Source organism: Eptatretus burgeri, chromosome 9 (assembly GCF_056783735.1).
Source record: "Eptatretus burgeri isolate ZD-2024b chromosome 9, Ebu_testis_v1, whole genome shotgun sequence".
NCBI lineage: Eukaryota > Metazoa > Chordata > Myxini > Myxiniformes > Myxinidae > Eptatretus > Eptatretus burgeri.
The window spans coordinates 65,895,085-65,915,744 of NC_140969.1; the positions used below are offsets into that span (position 1 = coordinate 65,895,085).

The 20,660-nt window shown below is 42.1% G+C and overlaps 1 protein-coding gene across 4 annotated transcripts in view; it reads right to left on the bottom strand.

Moving 5' to 3' along the window:
- The window catches only part of LOC147020253 (atrial natriuretic peptide receptor 1-like), a 252,988-nt gene that overhangs the window by 49,673 nt on the left and 182,655 nt on the right, over window positions 1-20,660 (bottom strand). For all 4 annotated transcript variants that reach the window (XM_085895487.1, XM_085895485.1, XM_085895483.1 and 1 more), the window contains 2 exons: window positions 16,419-16,578; window positions 13,756-13,911 (listed from right to left, as the gene is read on the bottom strand). In XM_085895487.1, the coding sequence (XP_085751613.1) occupies window positions 13,756-13,911; window positions 16,419-16,578 (316 nt within the window). The remainder of the gene's footprint in view (window positions 1-13,755; window positions 13,912-16,418; window positions 16,579-20,660) is intronic.

Genomic DNA, 20,660 nt, shown 5'->3' on the forward strand with positions numbered 1-20,660 from the left:
TTCCCTGAACAGCTCAGTTCTGTCATTAAGCCGAGCCCTGCGACTCTGGTCAATGGAATCCAGTGTCGCTTGAGAAACAAAATTATTCTTCAGCCATCAGTGAGTACCAAGACATCCACCGGCAACATCACGGATCATGGTCTTAAAGGCACTCCGCAACTCATCAGGATTTCCAGAATCACCCAGACCCCCTAAATCCCCACTCAGCCTGTTCGCAAACTCCTCAGCTCCTCAGGATTTAAGCTGCTACTTCAGAGTTGCTACCACAAGCCTGTGGTCGGTATTGAGGAACTGAACACTCCCAGTAGACCCTGCAGTTCTGGATCATCCTCCAGTGACCATCAATGAGCACATGGTCAATCTCCTTTGCCACACTGCCAGCGATGGAATACCAAGTCCAGCGATGAGCCTGTGGGTGCTGAAACCATGAACCAGCCACCCTAAGTCTATGACTTTTCACAAAGTCAAGGAACTTAGTGCTATTCTGGTTCACAGTCCAGACCTATGGGAACCAGCACATGTCGTATAACCATCCCTCTCAGTTCCAGTCGATGCATTGAAATCCCCCAAGGCAAGAAGGTTATCTTGCCTGGGGCACTGATCAACCACAGACTCAAGCGTGGCATAGAATCCGTCCTTCATGGTGGGTGACTTAAACATAGAATGCGACTGAAACACTTAACAACCCATTCACCACATAATGTAAAGAACGCTGAAGACTTTATTGACCAGAGCAGAAATGTCCACCTCGAGAGTGACAAAACTATGGTCTCATTATTCAACATCGTTTCATTATTTACATCCACACCCGTCAAATTGACAACACAGACATTAGCGCTATACATCGACAATGAGCAAGAGCTAGAAGGTAACAGTCGCCTCAGCTCTGGTCATCTTATGTCACTCATTCAACTTTGCCTCAAATCAACGTACGTTGGATTTGACGGCACCATTTGCATTACATGAATCCTGAGCTGCAAATCTTTTGATGTGTGTGCGTGTGTGTGTGTGTGTGTGTGTGTGTATATGTATGTATATATGTATATATATATATATATATATATATATATATATATATATATATATATATATATATATATATATATATATTGTTGCGGCCATGGGTACTGAGACACCAGCTTGTCACTCAGGGGGATTCATCCCCGGTTGTCCTCGGTAGAGCCGGACCTGGGGCCACCGCTCACAATTAACGTTATGGTACGGTGGGTGTTTTAAAACCACGACCGCCACCCAGTCAACCACGAGTTCCAGTGTCCGACATCTAATTATTCCGTTTAACTCGAGGTCATGTGGTTACCTGAGCGGGGAGCGCGCCCTCATTTTTCCTCAGCAACATTCTTTTATGAGCTCTGAAGCCCGCCCTCATTTTTCCTCAGCAACATTCTTTCACCAGCTCTGAAGCCCGCCCTCATTTTTCTTCAGCAACATTCTTTTGCGAGCTCCGACGCCTGCCTTTTTTTAGAGCACATGGGTCGTCATGGTAACCATTCCCCAGTGGGACCGGGTGAGCTTGGGGCGGACGGTACCCCGCGGAGACGGCCCCGGGATATAAAAACGAGCAAGAGAAAGCGTGAGGTACGTTCTGTGAGGAGAGACATCCTGAGATATAAAAAGTGAGGAAAAAGCGAAAGAGGGACGTTCTGTGAGGAGAGATGTTCTAAAGACAAAAAGTGAGGAGAGAAAAAGCAAAGCGCGAGAGAAGCGACCAAGAAGCAGGTGTCTAACCAGAGCCGACGAGACAATTCACCCTTCCCAGTGCTTCGGCAAGCGAGCGTGTGGTGAGCATGTGGGTGTGAGCAGTGCCGCCAACAAGTGAGGCACGGGTCAATCACCAACAACACCAGGGTCTAAACCCGCGACGGACGATCTCGGTGCCCTCCAGACGTCGACTGGCGTTCAAGGCTGCCCCGCGAGAGGGTGCACGGCAAAGCTGGGTGCTGGCGACGGAAGTGACACCACGCACGCATTTTCAGGACGTTTTCGCTTCACGGACGACTTTCTGGTGAGCGAGACGATTCTTCCCCTCCCCTCCCCCTGAATGATCTGTTGGGTACCCTTGTCTGTGTTCAGCTGTAAGCAAGTCAACCTCCGATAAACATCTGCTCTATGTCTCTTTCCTGGCATTTTAATTGATTTTGCTTTGAAATTCATTATTTATTTACCTCAGCAAATAAAAGGTTCTTTTTATTTATTAATTTTATTATTTCCTTCCATTGGTCTAGCATTGTCCGAACCGAGATAGACTGGGAGGTAATTACCACAGATTTTCCCAAAAAATCGTCGGCACGCACCAGCGGTTAAAACCCTCGGCCGTCCTAATTAAAATCTAATCAGATAATATTGCTGCTTTGCCGAGGGCGCACTCCACGCTCATGTAACCACGTGACCTCGAGTTAAACGGAATAATTAGATGGCGGACACTGGAACTCGTGGTTGACTGGGTGGCGTTCGTGGTTTTAAAACAACCCGCCGTACCATAACGTTAATTGTGAGCGGTGGCCCCAGGTCCGGCTCTACCGAGGACAACCGGGGATTAATCCCCCTGAGTGACAAGCTGGTGTCTCGGTATCCGTGGCCGCAACAATATATTTTGTTACGGCTGTAGAAATTCGCAATACACCATAAAGGATCCTTAGATCAGTTATGACGATAAGTAATTGTGTAGTTAGATTTCCCCACCGTTGTTTAGAGGGAATTTCTGTGTTCACCGGGCTGTGATCCTTTGAGATAGCCGTTTTTCTTTTCTCTCTCATTATTTTGGACCAATAATCCCCCAACAACTCAAACACTGCCACCTTCGCTTCTTTACCTCCACAACTCCATCCAGCAAACATCGCTTCACCGCCATTCTCAAACGACGCGCGTCAACAACCAAACTCCCACCACCTCCGCCTTTCTACCACACGTCGTGCCATGGGCTGTGAATGCGTTCCTTTCGCTTCAAAAAAATCGGATCAGGAATGCTTCACGCCCCCTTTTCTTCCATCCAATGACTGAGCATCGGGTGGCATAGCCCCGCCTCCGAACCCGCTGTGATCCAGAAATTTACATAGACGCCCCTCCCCCGGGCTATATAAGCGCGAGCACAACGCAGCTCGCGGTGTGCAGGGAAAAAAGGTGCAGTACGTCGGCAGAAAAGGCAAGAACCAAGTGGAAGCAGTGGAGTGGCAGCAGCAGTGTCGGCGGGGCAGTCGAGTCGGGGGACAGAGCTCGAAGCCGACGGGAAAGGCAGACGGAGAGCGCCGGAGAGCACTCGCCGACCACGCCAGGGGCACAAAGCCAGGCGCAGTACGCTGACATCACGGCTTGCCCGCCATCGCACCACGAGGGCACGGGTAAGACCCTTCGGTCTCGTGGACCTGGCCGCTCCTCCAGGTTTCACATGCATTAGGCCCATGGGCCCAGTCTGACTCCCTTGTCTATGAGGGGGTCTTTTCTTGCTTTTTCTTTGAATGCGTGTTGTGGCGCAGTGTCTTGTAAAGTAGAAACTGTTTAAGTGCATGTAAATAAACATTGCTTTATTCGGTTGTAACTCTTACTTGTAAATTGCATTCTTACTGTATGGCTGTGAATACGTGCTTGCCTTGTCTGAGTGCGTAATAAATGTGCTTGTCGAACTGTGCCCCGTTTTGTTGCGTCCTTTCCTTTGTTTGAAAGTTCCATCTTGCATCACGGAAGGAATTGGTAGAGGGGTATAAGCACCCGGTAAATAATCATGTCCATTGGGGCCGGCGATAACACCGCTCGTTTATCACTGAAGCACGGAACGGACCGCTTAAGCAGTTCGTGTCCTTGGCCGGTCAGCGGCGAGGTACGATCGCCCGGTTAACTACCCGCGCAGGTACTTAGGTAGGTCGAGTTTGGCAAACAACCCTATCCTGCGCGGGTGGCCGATTGGCACGATTGTGGTGGGGTCGAAAGATCCACCCGTGACTAGCTCCTGGCGGTAGTTCCAAGGAGGGTCACAACTGAATTGTCCATTCCGGTGGGCAACGCGGTGGCGATTTGAGTTACGTGGCCGATCGCACGCCGGGCGGACCGAAATTCGCAACAATATATATATATATATATATATATATATATATATATATATATATATATATATATATATATATATATATATATATATATACATATACTGTATATACATATTTATATTTGTTACGGTTTTGGGAGTAGATGGAGGAATTTCATAGGAAAGTTAGAATTGAATGGAGTTGTTTGGTCCGTGGACGTGTAGGAGACATCTTGATGTATTTAAGTAGGGAAACTGTGAGCTTAAGTGTTCCGTGTCACCACACGGGGGGGGGGGGGTGTGGTGTCAATTAGATAGGGATTGAGGCCAAGTTCCCCCAGTGTGTAATTGCCCCCTGTGACTTTTCCCTATGTTTTGTGTTACAAACCAGCAATGATGGAGTTGTGCTTTTATAACAACTATAACAAAATCCAGCCAAACATGCCGAGAGGAACGCACGAGTGCGAAGTGAGAGACGCATGCGGTCGAGAGAGAACGTAGCTCGGAGATGGCCTATAAGAACAGGGCTTTATGGGTTACTTTCCTTTGATGCACAAAGGTGGCATGATTCTTGTCTTTGTGCTGAGGTGAATTGGCTCGCATACAGAACAAGACGCAAGCCATCGACTGTTCAGCTGAGCCATGAAGTGTATACGTTTCTGAGGAGGGAAAGGGAGTGTGCCTCATGGCCTGATCATGGGGTCTCAGAAATCGTCTCATCGTATGAGCGATCGTTGTGAACAGACCGGGTGCAAGAGAGGAACAGTCGGCATATTCGCTCATGAAAAGAAGCTGCACGGGGTCTCTGAGTCTTGGTGTTGAATATCGCCTCACAAATTGCCCGACGTACATTTTTCCCGCTGCAAGAGAACGGCTTGGCGCCATTTTTTGGGCGCGTCTACACGTGCAGGACGAAGCGCCTCGATTCCAAGTTCTACAAAGACCATCTCTGGACTAAACTAAGTGCCAGAATAAAGGAAGGATTTTCTTTTGTTTCGTTTTCCCCTTGTCCGTATTTAAGTCTGTGTGTAGAGGCGCCTCGACTTTAGGATTTATATACTTCATGTTATTATTACTATATTCTGAATTATTGTCCCTTGTAAATATTTGTGTATTTTTATTAAATTCAACGGTTATTTTAAGTTGCTCTGTCCGTGTATTTGTCGTGGGGTTCGAGTATAAACTCCCCTGTGCGTCCATCTTTGCCTCTATTGCTCCGTCATTGCGCCCCACCCCTCCTGCGCATGTTATAATCTCCGAGGATCAACGTGTCCGCCTCTAAAGAACCGCTTCGCTATCCGAGCTGGTGGTGTTAACCGCCTGTCACCACAATTTGGGTCGGAGGTTTAACGCAACTGCCAGAACCATGACTATATATATATATATATATATATATATATATATATATATATATATATATATATATATATATATATATATATATATATATATATATATATATATATATATATATATATATATATATATATATATATAGACGTCCACGGGACTTGAACAGTAGAATGAGCTGAAACGATGGAGGCGGTTTATTTTTTTAAAACCGAAAGATGGCGGTTTTAATCGCTCTACAGCAAACGGGACGAGGAAGGTGGCACGAGTCGCTTTTCACCGAGTTAATAATGTTTATTTCTCGAACCAGAACAATAATAAGAGTCGGCAAGAGGAGGGTTCCGGGGCGATTCGACGGGATGGTGGTGTGGGTTCGGGCGTGGGGAAAAAACAAACAATTCCAATGGATATACAAATCTCAAACCCTCTAAGACACCAGGTACACACACACACAAACACACACACACAAAACGTAGCTCGTGGTCAGGCTTGCCCGTGCTGTCGACGTCACAGTCACTGGATTGGTGCCGGACGAGCTGGCGTTGCGCTCGTCAGGGGCAGGAGACACGGTGGTGCCGAGGTTCCGTCAGCCCTTCCGCGCCTTCCGGCCTGTGAGCTCCAACTAGCCACCGTGGTGCTGTTCCTGGTGGTGTCGACCTCCTGGTGTAGGCCCAAGACCGCTCACAGCCGCCAGGGAGCCAGTTCTGGCGCCAAGATGGGAGCAGGAGAGGGAGGCAGGTCTGCCCGCCGTTCGGTCCCGTACTCCGAGCCAGAAGAACTCCAGAGCCAACCGAGGTGAGGCACGAGGCACAGCAAGGCCACGAGACACGACGAATTGAGGAACGAACCGGCGCAATGAGAGAGCGCGCTCAGAGACAAACAGCCTCGACAAGACGCTTCCTTTTTATGACTCTTCCTCCCCGGTCTTTTCCCGAACAGGACCATTTTATACTCGAGTCCTCGTCACTTCCAATGGAGCCCTTTTATTGGCCCTCCGCTGTCGCCTTCCACCAATCGTGATCAAGGGGCGGAGCCATCCGCAGCACTGTCCTTTTACGTCACGGCAAGCCTACAGGGAATACTAAAAGGGACTACGCATACACACTTACCCTAACCCGTCTCCCTATCTAATTACGTGACAATTATCATTTCCCCCTTAAAGAAATGGACATTCACTAGACAACTTATCACCACTGAATTGCTACTTATTACATCGAGATCCTGGTACAACTCGAACAGCATGCCATACCGAATTAAACATCCTAATTACCCTTTAAATGCAAACCCCCCCCTCAAACGTCACAATATATATATATATATATATATATATATATATATATATATATATATATATATATATATATATATATATATATATATATATATATATATCTTCTTCTTCTTCTTTCGGCTGCTCCCGTCCGGGGTCGCCACAGCGGATCATCCGTATGATCCGCATAGTGATTTGGCACATGTTTTTACGCCGGATGCCCTTCCTGATGCAACCCTGGTCGCCTCTTACGACACAGGGATATGGTACACCTATTTTAACCGGTGTATACACCGGCCCAGTACACTGGTACTCACTTCGCCGACCTCGGAAGGATGACAGGCTGAGTCAACCCCCTGATGTATTAATTCAGTGGCCCAACGGGGCTTGAACTCAGGACCTTTTGGATCCCAAGCCGCTGCCCTAACCACTGCGCCAACACAAGGCTTCCTATATATGTATATATATATATATATATATATATATATATATATGTATATATATATATATATATATATATATATATATATATATATATATATATATATATATATATATATATATATATATATATATATATGTATTGTAGATTTCCCGCCCGTCAACGTTCCGAATGACCGCGTCTAACCAATAGCGGTCGCTTCGCCCACCGAACGGACAATCCAGTCGCGGCTTTCTGGATCAACGCCGGAAACCAGCCACGGGTTTGTTTTTAAGCACACCACAACCTTGTCCGCACTCTACCCGCGTGCTACAGGGTCCGATCACCAAATCTTCGATTTACCTAATTATTCGCGCGGGTAGGTTACCGAGAGATTGTACCTCAATGGCACCGCTTGGAAACGAGCCGCTTAAGCAGCTCGCTTCCTTTTGGGATAACCGAGCGGGGTATTATCGCGCAGTCCCGTTGGATCCGATCACTTTACCGGCAATTTAAAAACCAACTATATTCCGAGTGCAGATGGCAGCTCAATTAAGGGAAGAGGACGCAACAAAAAGGTTTACATTCACACACGGACATTTATTATAATAAAGCACGTATGCAATTAAACAAGGCAAAACATGTATGCAATTATACAAGCAACAAAAGCACGACAAAAGAACTACGACCGTCTATATGAAATGCAATGCAAACATTTACAGCACACAAAGCACTTAACAATTTCCTACTTATTAGACGGGCCCACGGACACACGTATGCGCGCACACACACACACACACACACACACACACACACACACACACACACACACACACACACACACACACACACACCCAAGAAATGGTGGCAGAGGCCTTTAATAACGAGCTCCAGCTCGGAGGACAGGTGAGCTGAAACCCAGATCCTATCTCGAACCTCTCCACCTCGTGTGGTCTTCAAGTTGTTCGGACCCGGGCTCCAGCGAGAGCGAGCTGGATCCAATCGCCGTGAGCTGCGATCCTTCCCGAGCTCCCGCGAATCCTCCCGCGCTTCTCAACACATGCTGGTGAGACGAGGCGCCGATCCTTCCTGTCGATGTGTCGCTTCCCCAAGGGACCACCTCCAAGAAGAGGTTGATGAGTCGCACCAAGCCGGGAACCAAAATGGAGAACAAAGAGCTCCACGAACTAAGAAGAAGAAGAAGCCACCACTCGCAGCTCGAGCCGAGCGACCGGCTTAACTTTCTTCCAAACAGGGCAGCTTGAAGCAAAAAGCTGTCCTGAGCCAAGCAGAAGCCGAAGCTCACTGAACCACCAAAGCAAAATGCCTCCAAAAAGCCTCCTCCCGAGCCAGGCCTCAGCAGAAGCTCACTGAGCCAGCCAAAGCAAAAAGCTTCTGAAGGCCTCAACCCTAACCCAAGCCAAACAGGACCCAAAGGTCTGCTGAACGACTACTCTCTGCCGAAGCAAAAAGCTTACTCCACTAACTTCCCAACACGAACAAAAGAAAAGATCTCCTCTTATCCTTCTCCGCCCCCCTCCCCCACGCCCGGCGTAAAGGAACCTGAATGTTGTGTGCAATCAAATTGCCAAATTCGTAACGACATATATATATCGATATATATATATATATATATATATAAATATATATATATATATAAATATATATATATATAAATATATATATATATATATAGAGATATAAATATATATATATATATATATATATATAGAGAGATATATATATATATATATATATATATATATATATATATATATATATATATATATATATATATATATATATATATATATCATCGCATTTCCAATGAAAAAATAAAATAAAATCATAAAAAAAAATATATATATATATATATCTATATACATATATATATAAATATATATATATATATACACTTATATATATATATATATATATATATACACATGTATATATACATATATATATATATATATATATATATATATATATATATATATATATATATATACAGTCATCCCTCGTCATATCGCGGTTCACCTTTCGCGGTCTCACTGTATCGCGGCTTTTTAACTCTTACATATCTAATTTTATATCGTGGATTTTTCGCTATATCACGGGATTTTGCGGTATACAGTGCTCCCTCGCTATATCATGATTCACTTTTCGCGGCTTCACTACATCGCGGGTTTTCAAATCCTCCAGTAGAAGAGATTTAATGCTCTTCTTGGCTGTGCAGTACAACATTCATCTCATCATCGTCATCTTCATCATCATCAGTACTGCACAGTTATCATCATCATCGTCATATCTTCATAGGTCAGTACCCATAATATAATACGTTATTTTGGTTCACGAAAAAATATTTTCAAGAAAAAAATAAGTGACCACTATATTCGTTATTGTTGTATGTCTGTCTGTCTCTGTCTGTATGTCTCTGTCTGTATGTCTCTGTCTGTCTGTCTGTCCCGAGCATAGCTCCGTGGGTTTTGATCCGATCCTGACAAAATTATGGTGGGAGGTTTATATCATGATCTAGTTGTGTTTTCCTAAAAATGGGCGTGGTGCGCCCATTATGGGTGGACCACACCGAAAAAACATGTGTTTTTAGGGGGTAGCCAATTTCAATTTGCATCTTCTCCTAGGGGTTTTGTCGAATCTGACAGGGGTTTCGGTATTTCATTAGCCCAATGGCACCTGCATAGCCCCACGGAGCTCCATTTTTCATTTTCATCCTAAGGTCAAGGTCACAAGGTCACGAACTTAGAAAATTGCAAATTTTGACATAAAAATTTTTCTTCTCCGAGGGGTTTGCCGAATCTGGCAGGGGTTTCGGTATTTGGTTGGCCCAATGGCACCTGCATAGCCCCACGGAGCTCGATTTTTCATTTTCGTCCCAAGGTCAAGGTCACAAGGTCACGAACTTAGAAAATTTCGAATTTTGACATAAAAATCATACGACCGCCCAAACTTTGAGAGTTTGGATGACAATATTTTTTTAATGCATAATCTGGAGGTCATTCCCCACCTAAAGTCTTGAAACCATTTTGCTCTATCTCGAACACCTTGCCCGTGGCGCCCCCTTCAAGTTTGTTTTTACGCTGATTTCATCAAAGTATGGATAATCCGATGAGTGCGAAATGCCATAGAGCCTATATGACATTATATTGTTCCTGGAATGTTCCAGAGGAAGTTTTGCACCAAAGGTCATAATCCTTGACCTTCGACCTTTAAAGGTCACAAAGGTCAAATTTTCAAAGTTGTGGGAATAGAACCAGGTTTTCGACCTTCTTTGACGAACAAACTCCAATAAGCTATAGCACGTATCCTGTTTCCATATTTTAATGTCCACAACATTGTTTTGTGACCTTTAAAGGTTATGCAAAGGTAAAATTTTTGAAGTTGTTGAACGAAACCGGGTTTTCGACATTTTGCAGCTAATAACCTGTCACTCGTACCAAATCATGTTGATCATTTTTATAACTTGGTCAGACATTATCACATTGTCTCATCCTTGACTTCTGAAACAATCTACATCGTCAAATACCGCTTGTGAACCATCGTCCTCTTCAGACTTGTTTTATTTTATCGTACAATATAGTATTTTAAAAATTATTTTTGGTCTTAGGCTTTGCAGCCCCATGAAGTCGCATTTCCGATGAAAATGCTTTTTTTTTTTTAAAATAACTGATTAAATGTGTGTGGGGAAGGTTAATAAGAGTGTGTGGATGCTGTATAATGGTTTAAAATACGTTTAAAATGTGTTTAAATGTATTTAAATAATTAAATAAATATGTGGTTTCTACTTCGCGGATTTTCACCTATCGTGTGTGGGTCTGGAACGCATTAACCGCGATAGGTGAGGGAGCACTGTAAATTTATTTTTTATATATTTCTTATTTTAATTATTTTTATTGAAAAATAAGTATTTTCTAGCCTAAAAAAATTTAAAAACGTAAAAAAATAAATAAAAATAATTAAAACATATTGCAATAAATAAAATACTGTACATAGTGTACAGTAGAAGAGTAGACAAAGAGTCGTGCGTATGGAAAACGCAGATGCGGCCGCTTCCACTTGCGCAAGTTGACCCACGTGAGATCGTACACAGCACGCTATTGGCTGATGGATGGGAGGCAACCAACCAGAGCATGGTGTTCTGTATCCTGGGTTCTCATTCATGTTTAAACACCACATCGTTGATTCAGCCAATGGATCAAGGCGTTATTCGTGCTTTTAAGGTGCTTTATACGCGAAGCACCCTGCAAAACCTCGTTGAAGCTATGGACTCGGATGAAGACTTATCGCTGAAGGTGTACTGGCATGAATACACCATTGCATCGTGTCTCCTAAGTATTCAAAAGGCCATAAAGGAGATGATGAGAAACTTTAAATGCCAGCTGGAAGAAATTGTGGCCAGAAGTCGTCCACGACTATAAGGGATTCTCTCCTGAAGAGGTTCATCATTCCGCGGTTGATAAGGCTGTGAAGCTGGCAAAACTTCTTGGCGGAGATGGCTTCAACAACATGACTCACGAGGATGTTAATGAGCTGATTGATGCCCACTCACAACCGTTGACGGATGAAGACCTCACGGATATGACAAAGTCAGCAAGCGAGGAAGAGGAAGAGGAACAAGAGGAACCAGGGTTTCAAGAAGAAGAGGAGGTTGGCCTAACACTCGAACGGCTCGCAACCATGGTCAGAATGGCCAAAGACCTTCACAGCGAGTGGCTCAAGAATGGGACTCCCACATGCTTCATTCGTTGCAGTTTGCAAATACCATCGAGGGGGGCATGACGGTTTATAAAAAACCTTCTTGCACAGAAGAAGAAATAGCACCAGCAACTCCCCATAACCATGTTCCTCACTCGCAAGAAGAGACAAGTTACGCCTACACCTTCAGCGGAAACTGAAATTCCAAACAAGGGCGAAGATATTACACCACCTGACGAAGGACCTGATGCAGTGGCGCCTTCAGAAGAGCTGTAATGCTCTTTCTGGCTGTGCAGTACATTCATCATCGTCATCAGTACTGCACAGCTAATTCATCATCATCTTCATCACGCAAGTTGTAGTATCTTCAATGGCGAGTACCCATTAGAATTTTATATGTTGTTAAAATTACGTATGTTTAAGAGTGTAAAAAGTGTTTAAGAGTATAGGAAGTGTTTATAAGAGTATGGGAAAGGTTAATAAGAGTGTGGGGAGGGTCATAAAGCTTTAAAAAAAAAAAAAAATATATATATATATGTATAATAAAAAAACATATGGTCGCTACTTCATGGATTTTCACTTATCAAGCAATAAACAAGGGGGGTTTGTAACGTAACCCCCGCGATAAACGGAGGATTACTGTATATATATATATATATATATATATATATATATATATATATATATATATATATATATATATATATATATATATATATATATATATGTATGAATGTATATATATATATATATATATGTATGAATGTATATATATATATATATATATATATATATATATATATATATATATATATATATATTAATATTTCGGCACGCCCCTTTCTTTGTTCCACCATCAGATTTTTGTTACTGCATGAAATGAAACAAGATTTGGCACATATACTAATGATATTATTGTCTTCCTTAAGAGGCCCCTCAAAATTCGTTTTGATACATTTTCACAAACTCCAACGGATTCCATTCAAATTCGGTACGATTATGGCTTTTGGTCCAACTTAGGTCATTGGCTATAAATTTTTTCCATAACACTTCCAATATTCGAAAAAAATCGATAAATCGATATCCCTTATGGGATTTTGCATTCAAATCCACTCAAGTTTAAGGCCTACGGGGGACGCAAATTTCCACTTTGCCCCGGGCGCTGTTTACCTCCATGACGCCAAGCTGTTAGGGTTAGGGTTAGGGTTTGGGTTAGTGTTAGGGTTAGCTACCCTAACACTAACCCTAAGAGCTAACCCTAACCGCTAACCCTAACCGCTAACAGCTATTCACGAAATTTGCAAGAAAGCCCGGGCAACACCGGGCTTTATTGCTAGCCCAAGCAACGCCGGGCATTACTACTAGTATATATATATATATATATATATATATATATATATATATATATATATATATATATATATATATATATATATATATATATACATATACATATATATATATATATATATATATATATATATATATATATATATATATATACTCCATCAGTTTGTCTGTCTGTTGCTTTGTTCCTTCATAGTGGGGCTTCACAATCAATTGCCACCATTTTTTTCATTCTATAAAGGTCTCAGGCCTCATTCGCCTCTGGTGTGCAGGAACCATGGCAAGTTGCCTGCATTGTTGCAGTTATGTGAGTGGATCTTCATGTGGATATTTGTAGAGATGAATGTTTCCTGACATTTTGTATTTGTTCTTCTTCTTCTTTTGAAACATTTAACATTTATTAATTTGCTGTTCTATAAAAAAAATGTTTGAATCATCGCATAAAATTCCTGGGTATAAACGGGAAAGGTCATCAATTTCTTCTTACCAGTAAACGAGTAACAGTGCAATAGCAAATTGTTTTAATCTTAGAATATAAAGCAAAAACTATAAATAGCTACACACATGTTCACATATTAACAAAAACATTCATTGATGACTGCAAATACAGCTCACCCTTTGGGGTGAGCTGTTGTCCCTCAATGTAGAATGGCCTGGAGCGAAGTGCGACTTCTTGCAGTATTATTGCGAAGCTGTAGACATCTCCACTCGGTGTGCCTTTGCCTGGTGGCTTCTCTAACCTCAGCAGTTCGGGGGCTGTCCATTGCTGCTCTGTTGTAACACAAAATAAAGAAAATGGGACTTGTCATTGTACTATGCAAGCTCGTCTGATTTGCTGTGTAGAATAACTCATACATTTAGCGCATAGCCATGTAGTTTCCAGAGCATTGGTGCTGCCAAACCAGTCACTAGACAGAGAACACATTGGGTTGTTTGCTATTGCTCCTCTTGCCATGCCAAGGGAAGGAATTTGGAATTTGACGATGGTCCTAGCACACTTTGTCATACTGACTTTGAAAGATATCATTGGACCTTTAATGTTCACCAGCAAATATGCTCACAAATGGGACACCCGGCTTAACACCCCTTCGACATACAACACTTTCAGTGATGCAACACCTTACTTATGAAGCACCAGGATTACAGTTTATTGTCGATTTGGGAATCATACCCAGATTAGACAGCTCAACGGTTCGCTACTTCTGAGCTCTCCTAGGCCTTAACATTTCGTACTTGACTAAAGAGTTAGTGCCTAAAGGGATTGTGTCCATTATTTTCTTGGTTGTAGAGTGAAGAGACAAAAAACAAGTTGTGGTACATTCAAAGTACATTGCCCCAATGCCAAATAAATAAATAACAAATGCTCCAGCACACAACATTGTCGGGGCTCCTTCGGTGCCAGGCAATGCCTCCTTGCAGCACATGGAGTCGGAATTGGGAGGGAACGGTACACAATAATTGATTGATTAATTGCAAAATTAAAATAAATAAATAATAATCATAAAATAATTAACTTCTCAATCAAGTGTCGAATAGTATACCTTAACCACCACTGTTTCATCCAAATCTGTAACTTTTGGAAAATTAAGTAATTAATCGAAAAATTAATAATTAATCGATTAATTGATTAATCAATAAATCAAAAATACCCTTTATAGCCAAATCACTTGGTCACTGTCATGTCCAAATATCAGATTCCTCGCTCAAAATGTGCCTGAGATATTGCCAGGATCAGAAATAAAATAAATAAAGAATTAATAAATCAATAATACTTAAGTAATTAATTAATTGATTGATAAATAAAAAAATACACTTTGTAGCCAAATCACTTGGTAAATGTCTTGTCCAAAGATCGGCTTCCTAGCTCAAAAGGTGCCCAAGATATTGCCAGGATGAGAAATAAAATAAATAGGCAATTAAGAAATCGATAATAATTAAGTAAGTAATCAATTAATTGATCAAAAAAAAAAAACCAATAGCGTCTTTGCCAAAGCATAACTTCAACTTTGTCACCCAATTTCAACTTCATAGCTCAAAGGATGGCTGAGATATCAACCAGACAAACACACGAGAAAACAAGAAAGAAAACAAGAAAACAGAGTGAAAACCGAGTACTCCCTTCCTTCAGCGCCCGGCGATGACATCATACATCGCCTGGATATGGCATTGGGAAGGAGCGCTGTACAAAAAAAGTAAAGGCCTGAGAACAGTAAAAATGAGATCTTATTACAAAGATTGTCTGTGCCTTTGCATTCCATGATACTTTAATTTTAACTTCACAAAACAATTATGGAATGGCATAAGTTTTTTTGCATTCTTGCAACAACTATAGCTTCAAGCCAACTTACTGCTTTCTAAGTGTCCAAATTTGGGTTGTTGAATGTTTCACGATCAATCTGGATCTGTTTACACACTACATTACTGTTTTTCAAACTACTGACAAAGAAAACACTGACGGTGTTTTTGACTAAATTATCGGGACAGAGACGAACGAGCAAGCAGTGTGTGTCCTCCTGATGAGATTTTTGGGAATGGATGGATTATTAAAAACAAGAGTGTGGAGCATTAGGAACATCTGATAGAGGATGCATTAATTTGCTGTTGATTCAAACAGAAATATTTAATAACATTTCCGACGTCTTCCACCCTTTCAGACGTGTACGTTGTGAATGTCAGTTGTTTAAAATTGTATTCTCTCATGCATTGATATTAACACGGCTGTGTTGTCAGCTCGCAGGCCCATTTTCCAATATGCATGATTGGATTTTGTTACTAAGGTTGTTCATTTTCACATGTAAACCATTTTTGTTACTGTAGTACTTTTTCTAATGTTATGTGATTCTCATTTTCTTTGCCTGACATTGCCACAGAGTTGTATAATGCCATGAGGATGCAACCTAAAAGTACACCCACCCAACACACAGCCCTCTTGGCCCTGCCTTTTTGGACCTGTGCATAGAAGAAGAGGCAGTGAAGTGTGGGATCAAAATTTCCACCATATTTGCAGAATAAATTGATATTAAAATTAAAATTCACCGTAACAGCCCCATGAAGCTCCACAAGTATTCAGCCTCCAATGAAAAATCATATATGATCAGATGACATGTTTGCAGCATGAAGTTTACTCGGTTTAGTATATATTATTATTCCATTAATATTCTATGTTATATTTAGCACATGATTAATAAAGGATAACCCATTCTTTATAAAATTTTAAATTGTTATTCAGTGAAAAACAAAACAAAACCATAACGTGTTGAAGTGAACACATCTCTTACTGGCATATTGTTGAAGCCATGTATCGTTATCCGAGTCCATGCGGAAAGTAGACAATCCGTAGTTCGTAATCTTGAGCACAAAACGGCTGTCAACCACACAGTTTGATGACTTGAGATTACCATGAGAACTAATGACACTGCTGTGAAGGTATGCCATACCCTGGTTGGGATTTTGGCCGGTGAAAAAAAAGAGACAAATTGGGTTACATGCAGTCATCGAAGAACGCTTGCTTATTTTTATAAAGACAATAGGGGGCAATATCCATCTAAAATATGAAATAATTAATGGGGTGAGGGGTCATGTCAGGAGGAGAGAAAAAAATTGAGACAAGGAAGGAAAGTATGGAGGGGACGGACAATGAAGAAATGGAAATAGAACTTGAAAATGGAAGGGGAAAAAACATAAAAAGAGAAGATTGTGAGAGGTGATGAGAGTAAAGAGCAAAGTAGGGTAAAGGTGATTTTGATTTTCGTGGAGGAACAGTTGGGGGTATGTATGGGGTAGGGGGAGGGGAAATTAACTAGTTAAGTCAAACAGTGATTAGAAAAGGAAGTCCAAAATTGATGAAAACATATCGAACCCTTAAGAGGCATCCATTCCATGCTGATGAAAGCCAGTGAGCCAGAAACACATCCATGGATCGATTCCCAAGGGATAGGCTTGTAATGCTAAAAATGTTGGCCTTTTGACCTACAGACCACAGTGTAGCAGCTGATACACTACTTGTTTGCAGTGGGTGGTTCTGTATGTCACAGACTGCAGCTAAAGCCGGAAGTACTTTTTTTTTAATGTAAATTCTTATTTAACCAGACTCGGTGGTTAAATAAGAATATCGAACCATAATGATGAGCATTACGGTTAGAGATTAAAGCTTCCCCTACGAGTGTGGGGGGTTGGTAGTTCAAACCAGACTCCGGCCACGTTATACCAAAAATTTTTAAATGGTGAGTTCTGGTTCCTTGCATGACGCTCAGTATTTGGATTGGTTGAGCATTTAAAATAAAAATGCTCTATTCTGATTGGTTGAGCTTAGGCCTCACATGTTTGACCACCTGATATGTTCTCTTCCCATGCCATTTCTATGGGAACTCTTTTCTGCTTCTATGGAAACTAGCCACACTCAGCCTTATTTACTTCAATATCTATGGGAAAGTTCAAGCTGTTTCTCTTCTATCCTGTGTTTCGCCCAGCTATCCCTCCATCCATCCTTGCTCCAGTATAAGAGGGATTGCTTTGGAATCCTTGTTAGTGAAGTTCATTGAATGCTATTCCATGTTCTTCCTCTGTATATATGTAATTAAAGATTCTCCTTTGTAACCTGAGTGGAAATCGAGTTATTTTCCACCACAACGCTCAGCATTTAAAAAGGACAAAGCACAGAGACAAACAACCATAGGTTGACAACCAGTGTGCAGGCTTCATGGGCCTAATGGCCTCTTCCTGTGTTAAGTTCCTTGTCAGAGAACTCGTATTCTTTCCGTTCCCTTTCTCTAAGGGAACACAGTACCAATTTGTTTTATGAGGGCCGCCCAGGCAAATTTCACCTCAAAAGTGCATCAGTAATTGAAGTAGTTCTTAGATATACCTGAGAAAGTTCATCGAGTAGGAAAATAAATAGATGAAACGTTGCCCAAGAGGAGGTCTGCTTTTGTCTGTTTGGTATAAATCGGTAGGGTAGGTCAGATGCTGGAAACCTTGGTACAAATCCAATATACTACACTCGTATGTACATGAGGAAGGGTGGGAGCCCCCAGTATTGTATAACAACATAAAAACCATGACATTGTCAAATGTTTTATGACCATTTTCCCCTTTTTCAGTTGGTTGGCCAAATGATGGCACTCCTTCATATATTGTAGAACGTTTTATAAAAGCAAAATGCTCATGTCTATCTGCTGTGGGCTTCACTTTTGGAAGAGTGCAGTATGTGCATACCCACTTAATGGGTATGAGCATGAGGTCACCTGTCAATCACAGTGCTGCAGGAATGTCGCATAAGCCTGTCTTCACCATCTACCCCCTTCTGGTTGACGATTATGCTCCTCCCCCCTTTCTGGTTAACCCCCCCCCCCCTCGCCATCATTGCTTCGACCACTTGAAATCCTGCCCTGAGATCATTAGCCCGGAATTGGCATGGATCTATTTGCATGCTCGGAGGAACATTCCGTGCAAGGGATGAAAAACCCCGCACTGATGAGCTCCTAAAAACGTGAGCCACGGGTGCACTGAAAGTCAAGTTAAGATCAGTTGAGTTGGAGAGGGAGAGAAAGTTCGTTGGCATTATGTGTTCCTGTCGAGTTTGGTTATAGTCAGTTAACAGCTAAAGAGTTGATGTGATGGTTTTGTTGGAGTGAGACATATAGAAAGTTCAGCTACAATGTGGAGAGTGGAGCAGCTGGCAGGTCGGTCAGAGTGTTGGCATTTGAATTGGCACTTAGCACAGTGAAGCAAGTGCCGGAATCAGAGGACAGGACAGGACAAGGTAGCTGTGATCATCTATGCCTCTGCAGGTCACATTTTCCACCACTGCACAGCAATGCCCTTACCCCACCCCTGTACTCCAGATTTATTTTATCAATCCCAGATTTAAGGTTTATTTACTCCTTTGCTAGTCCGTCTTCCCAACCAAACTCCTTTGGTGTATCAGGCTGTGGTGATAGTTCATAAATTATTTAGTATATATTCTGTGTCATGCAGGTGGGACTCCATCACAGTCTGTTCCCCAGTTGTCCATTTCCATATTTTATTAAATATTACTACGCTTGTGTAACATGGCTAAACATTGCTATTGCCATCATTTTCACTCCATTTAAACTGTAGATGGCTCAGGATTTCTTCTCCTGCTGCTATCATCCAGTTAGAATAGCAGAAGCTGTTACGTTAGAGTGGGTATTGACATTTTTCTTGAGTGGTTTCTATTCGGCTAATAACTGTTCGGCAATCCCGGGGCCATTCTGCACGTGTATGGGATGGTGTGAGCGATTTATTCACACACCCCATGCCATATGACAAAACACATTTGTCCATTGTCGATTAATATCATCATTTTTGTAAAACCATACTCTGTTACGGAGCGTCGGGTGCTGCCGAAGTAGTTTCTTGGCAAGGATTATACTCGGTGATTTGCCATCAAAGTTCCACAAAGCAGATTTGCCAAGAGTGATTTGCCATCATCTTCCCAACAGTAGTTAGGGCAGCAATTTATAATTTGTTCATGGTGCCGGCGATAGCTTGCCTACTCTTTGTAAAGGACACCGTGGGATCTTTAACGTCCACCAACTAATATTGGCAGACACGATGCACAGTTTAATGTCCATCCAAGGGACAGCACACACATTGATGAATCTGTGCAACACTGGGATGACAGTTTATAGCTGGGTTGGGATTCGGACCCACAATAGACAGCTTAGAGGGGAGTGTATGGACCTTTAGGTCATCCTGCCAGCCTACACTAAGGTCTATTAATATCTTTATCCTCCATGTGAGTTTTTGTACAAGCCCTTCCATGAGCCTTATATCACTGCATGTTTACAAACACATCAAGGGAACATTTGATTTGTCTCTTAGAAAATGGAGATCAAAGAAAAGAGTGTTTTCAATGATTTTCAGAGCAATGAAAAGAAAAGTGCATCCTTCAAGACAACGAGGAAATGTTTTTAAAAGTCAGTAAGACGAAAAAGTAAAAAGAAATAGAAAAACTACAGAAAGCACATAGCAGGCCTAAAAAGGGGGCAGGGGATGTGAGGAGTGGTTTCGGGGATGAGATCGAGTGTTTGGCCAAATCAGTTAAGAAAGGGGGAGTGAGACATGCATTCCAGCGAAGAAATTGCTTTTCATGACCCTGCTATTTACATGAATGTTCGACTGTTTACACACAGCGGCCTTACTTTGCTCCGGCCCTTCATTAGGAGCATTAATTTGTGTGAGAACTTTGCCAAGCTGTAGCCTGCAATCAACAACCCCTTTCCAAAAGGAGGAGAGGGACGAGGAAGAACAGATATAAGCTGTGAAGAAAGGAGAAAGGAGGAGAGGGGTGAGATGAGGGGAAGGGGATAATGGGGAGGTAAAAGGGAAAAAAGAGATGGAGTGACAAGGATTAAAGGGAGAATGGGGAGGGTAGAAAAGAAAACATGCCCAATATAACTTGTGTGAAAAAAAAACATCTACTGATTATGTCCGCAAGTTTGGTGGAAATTTTCACCCAACTCTCCAGTATGCGCTGGTCTGAACCCCCTCTCCTC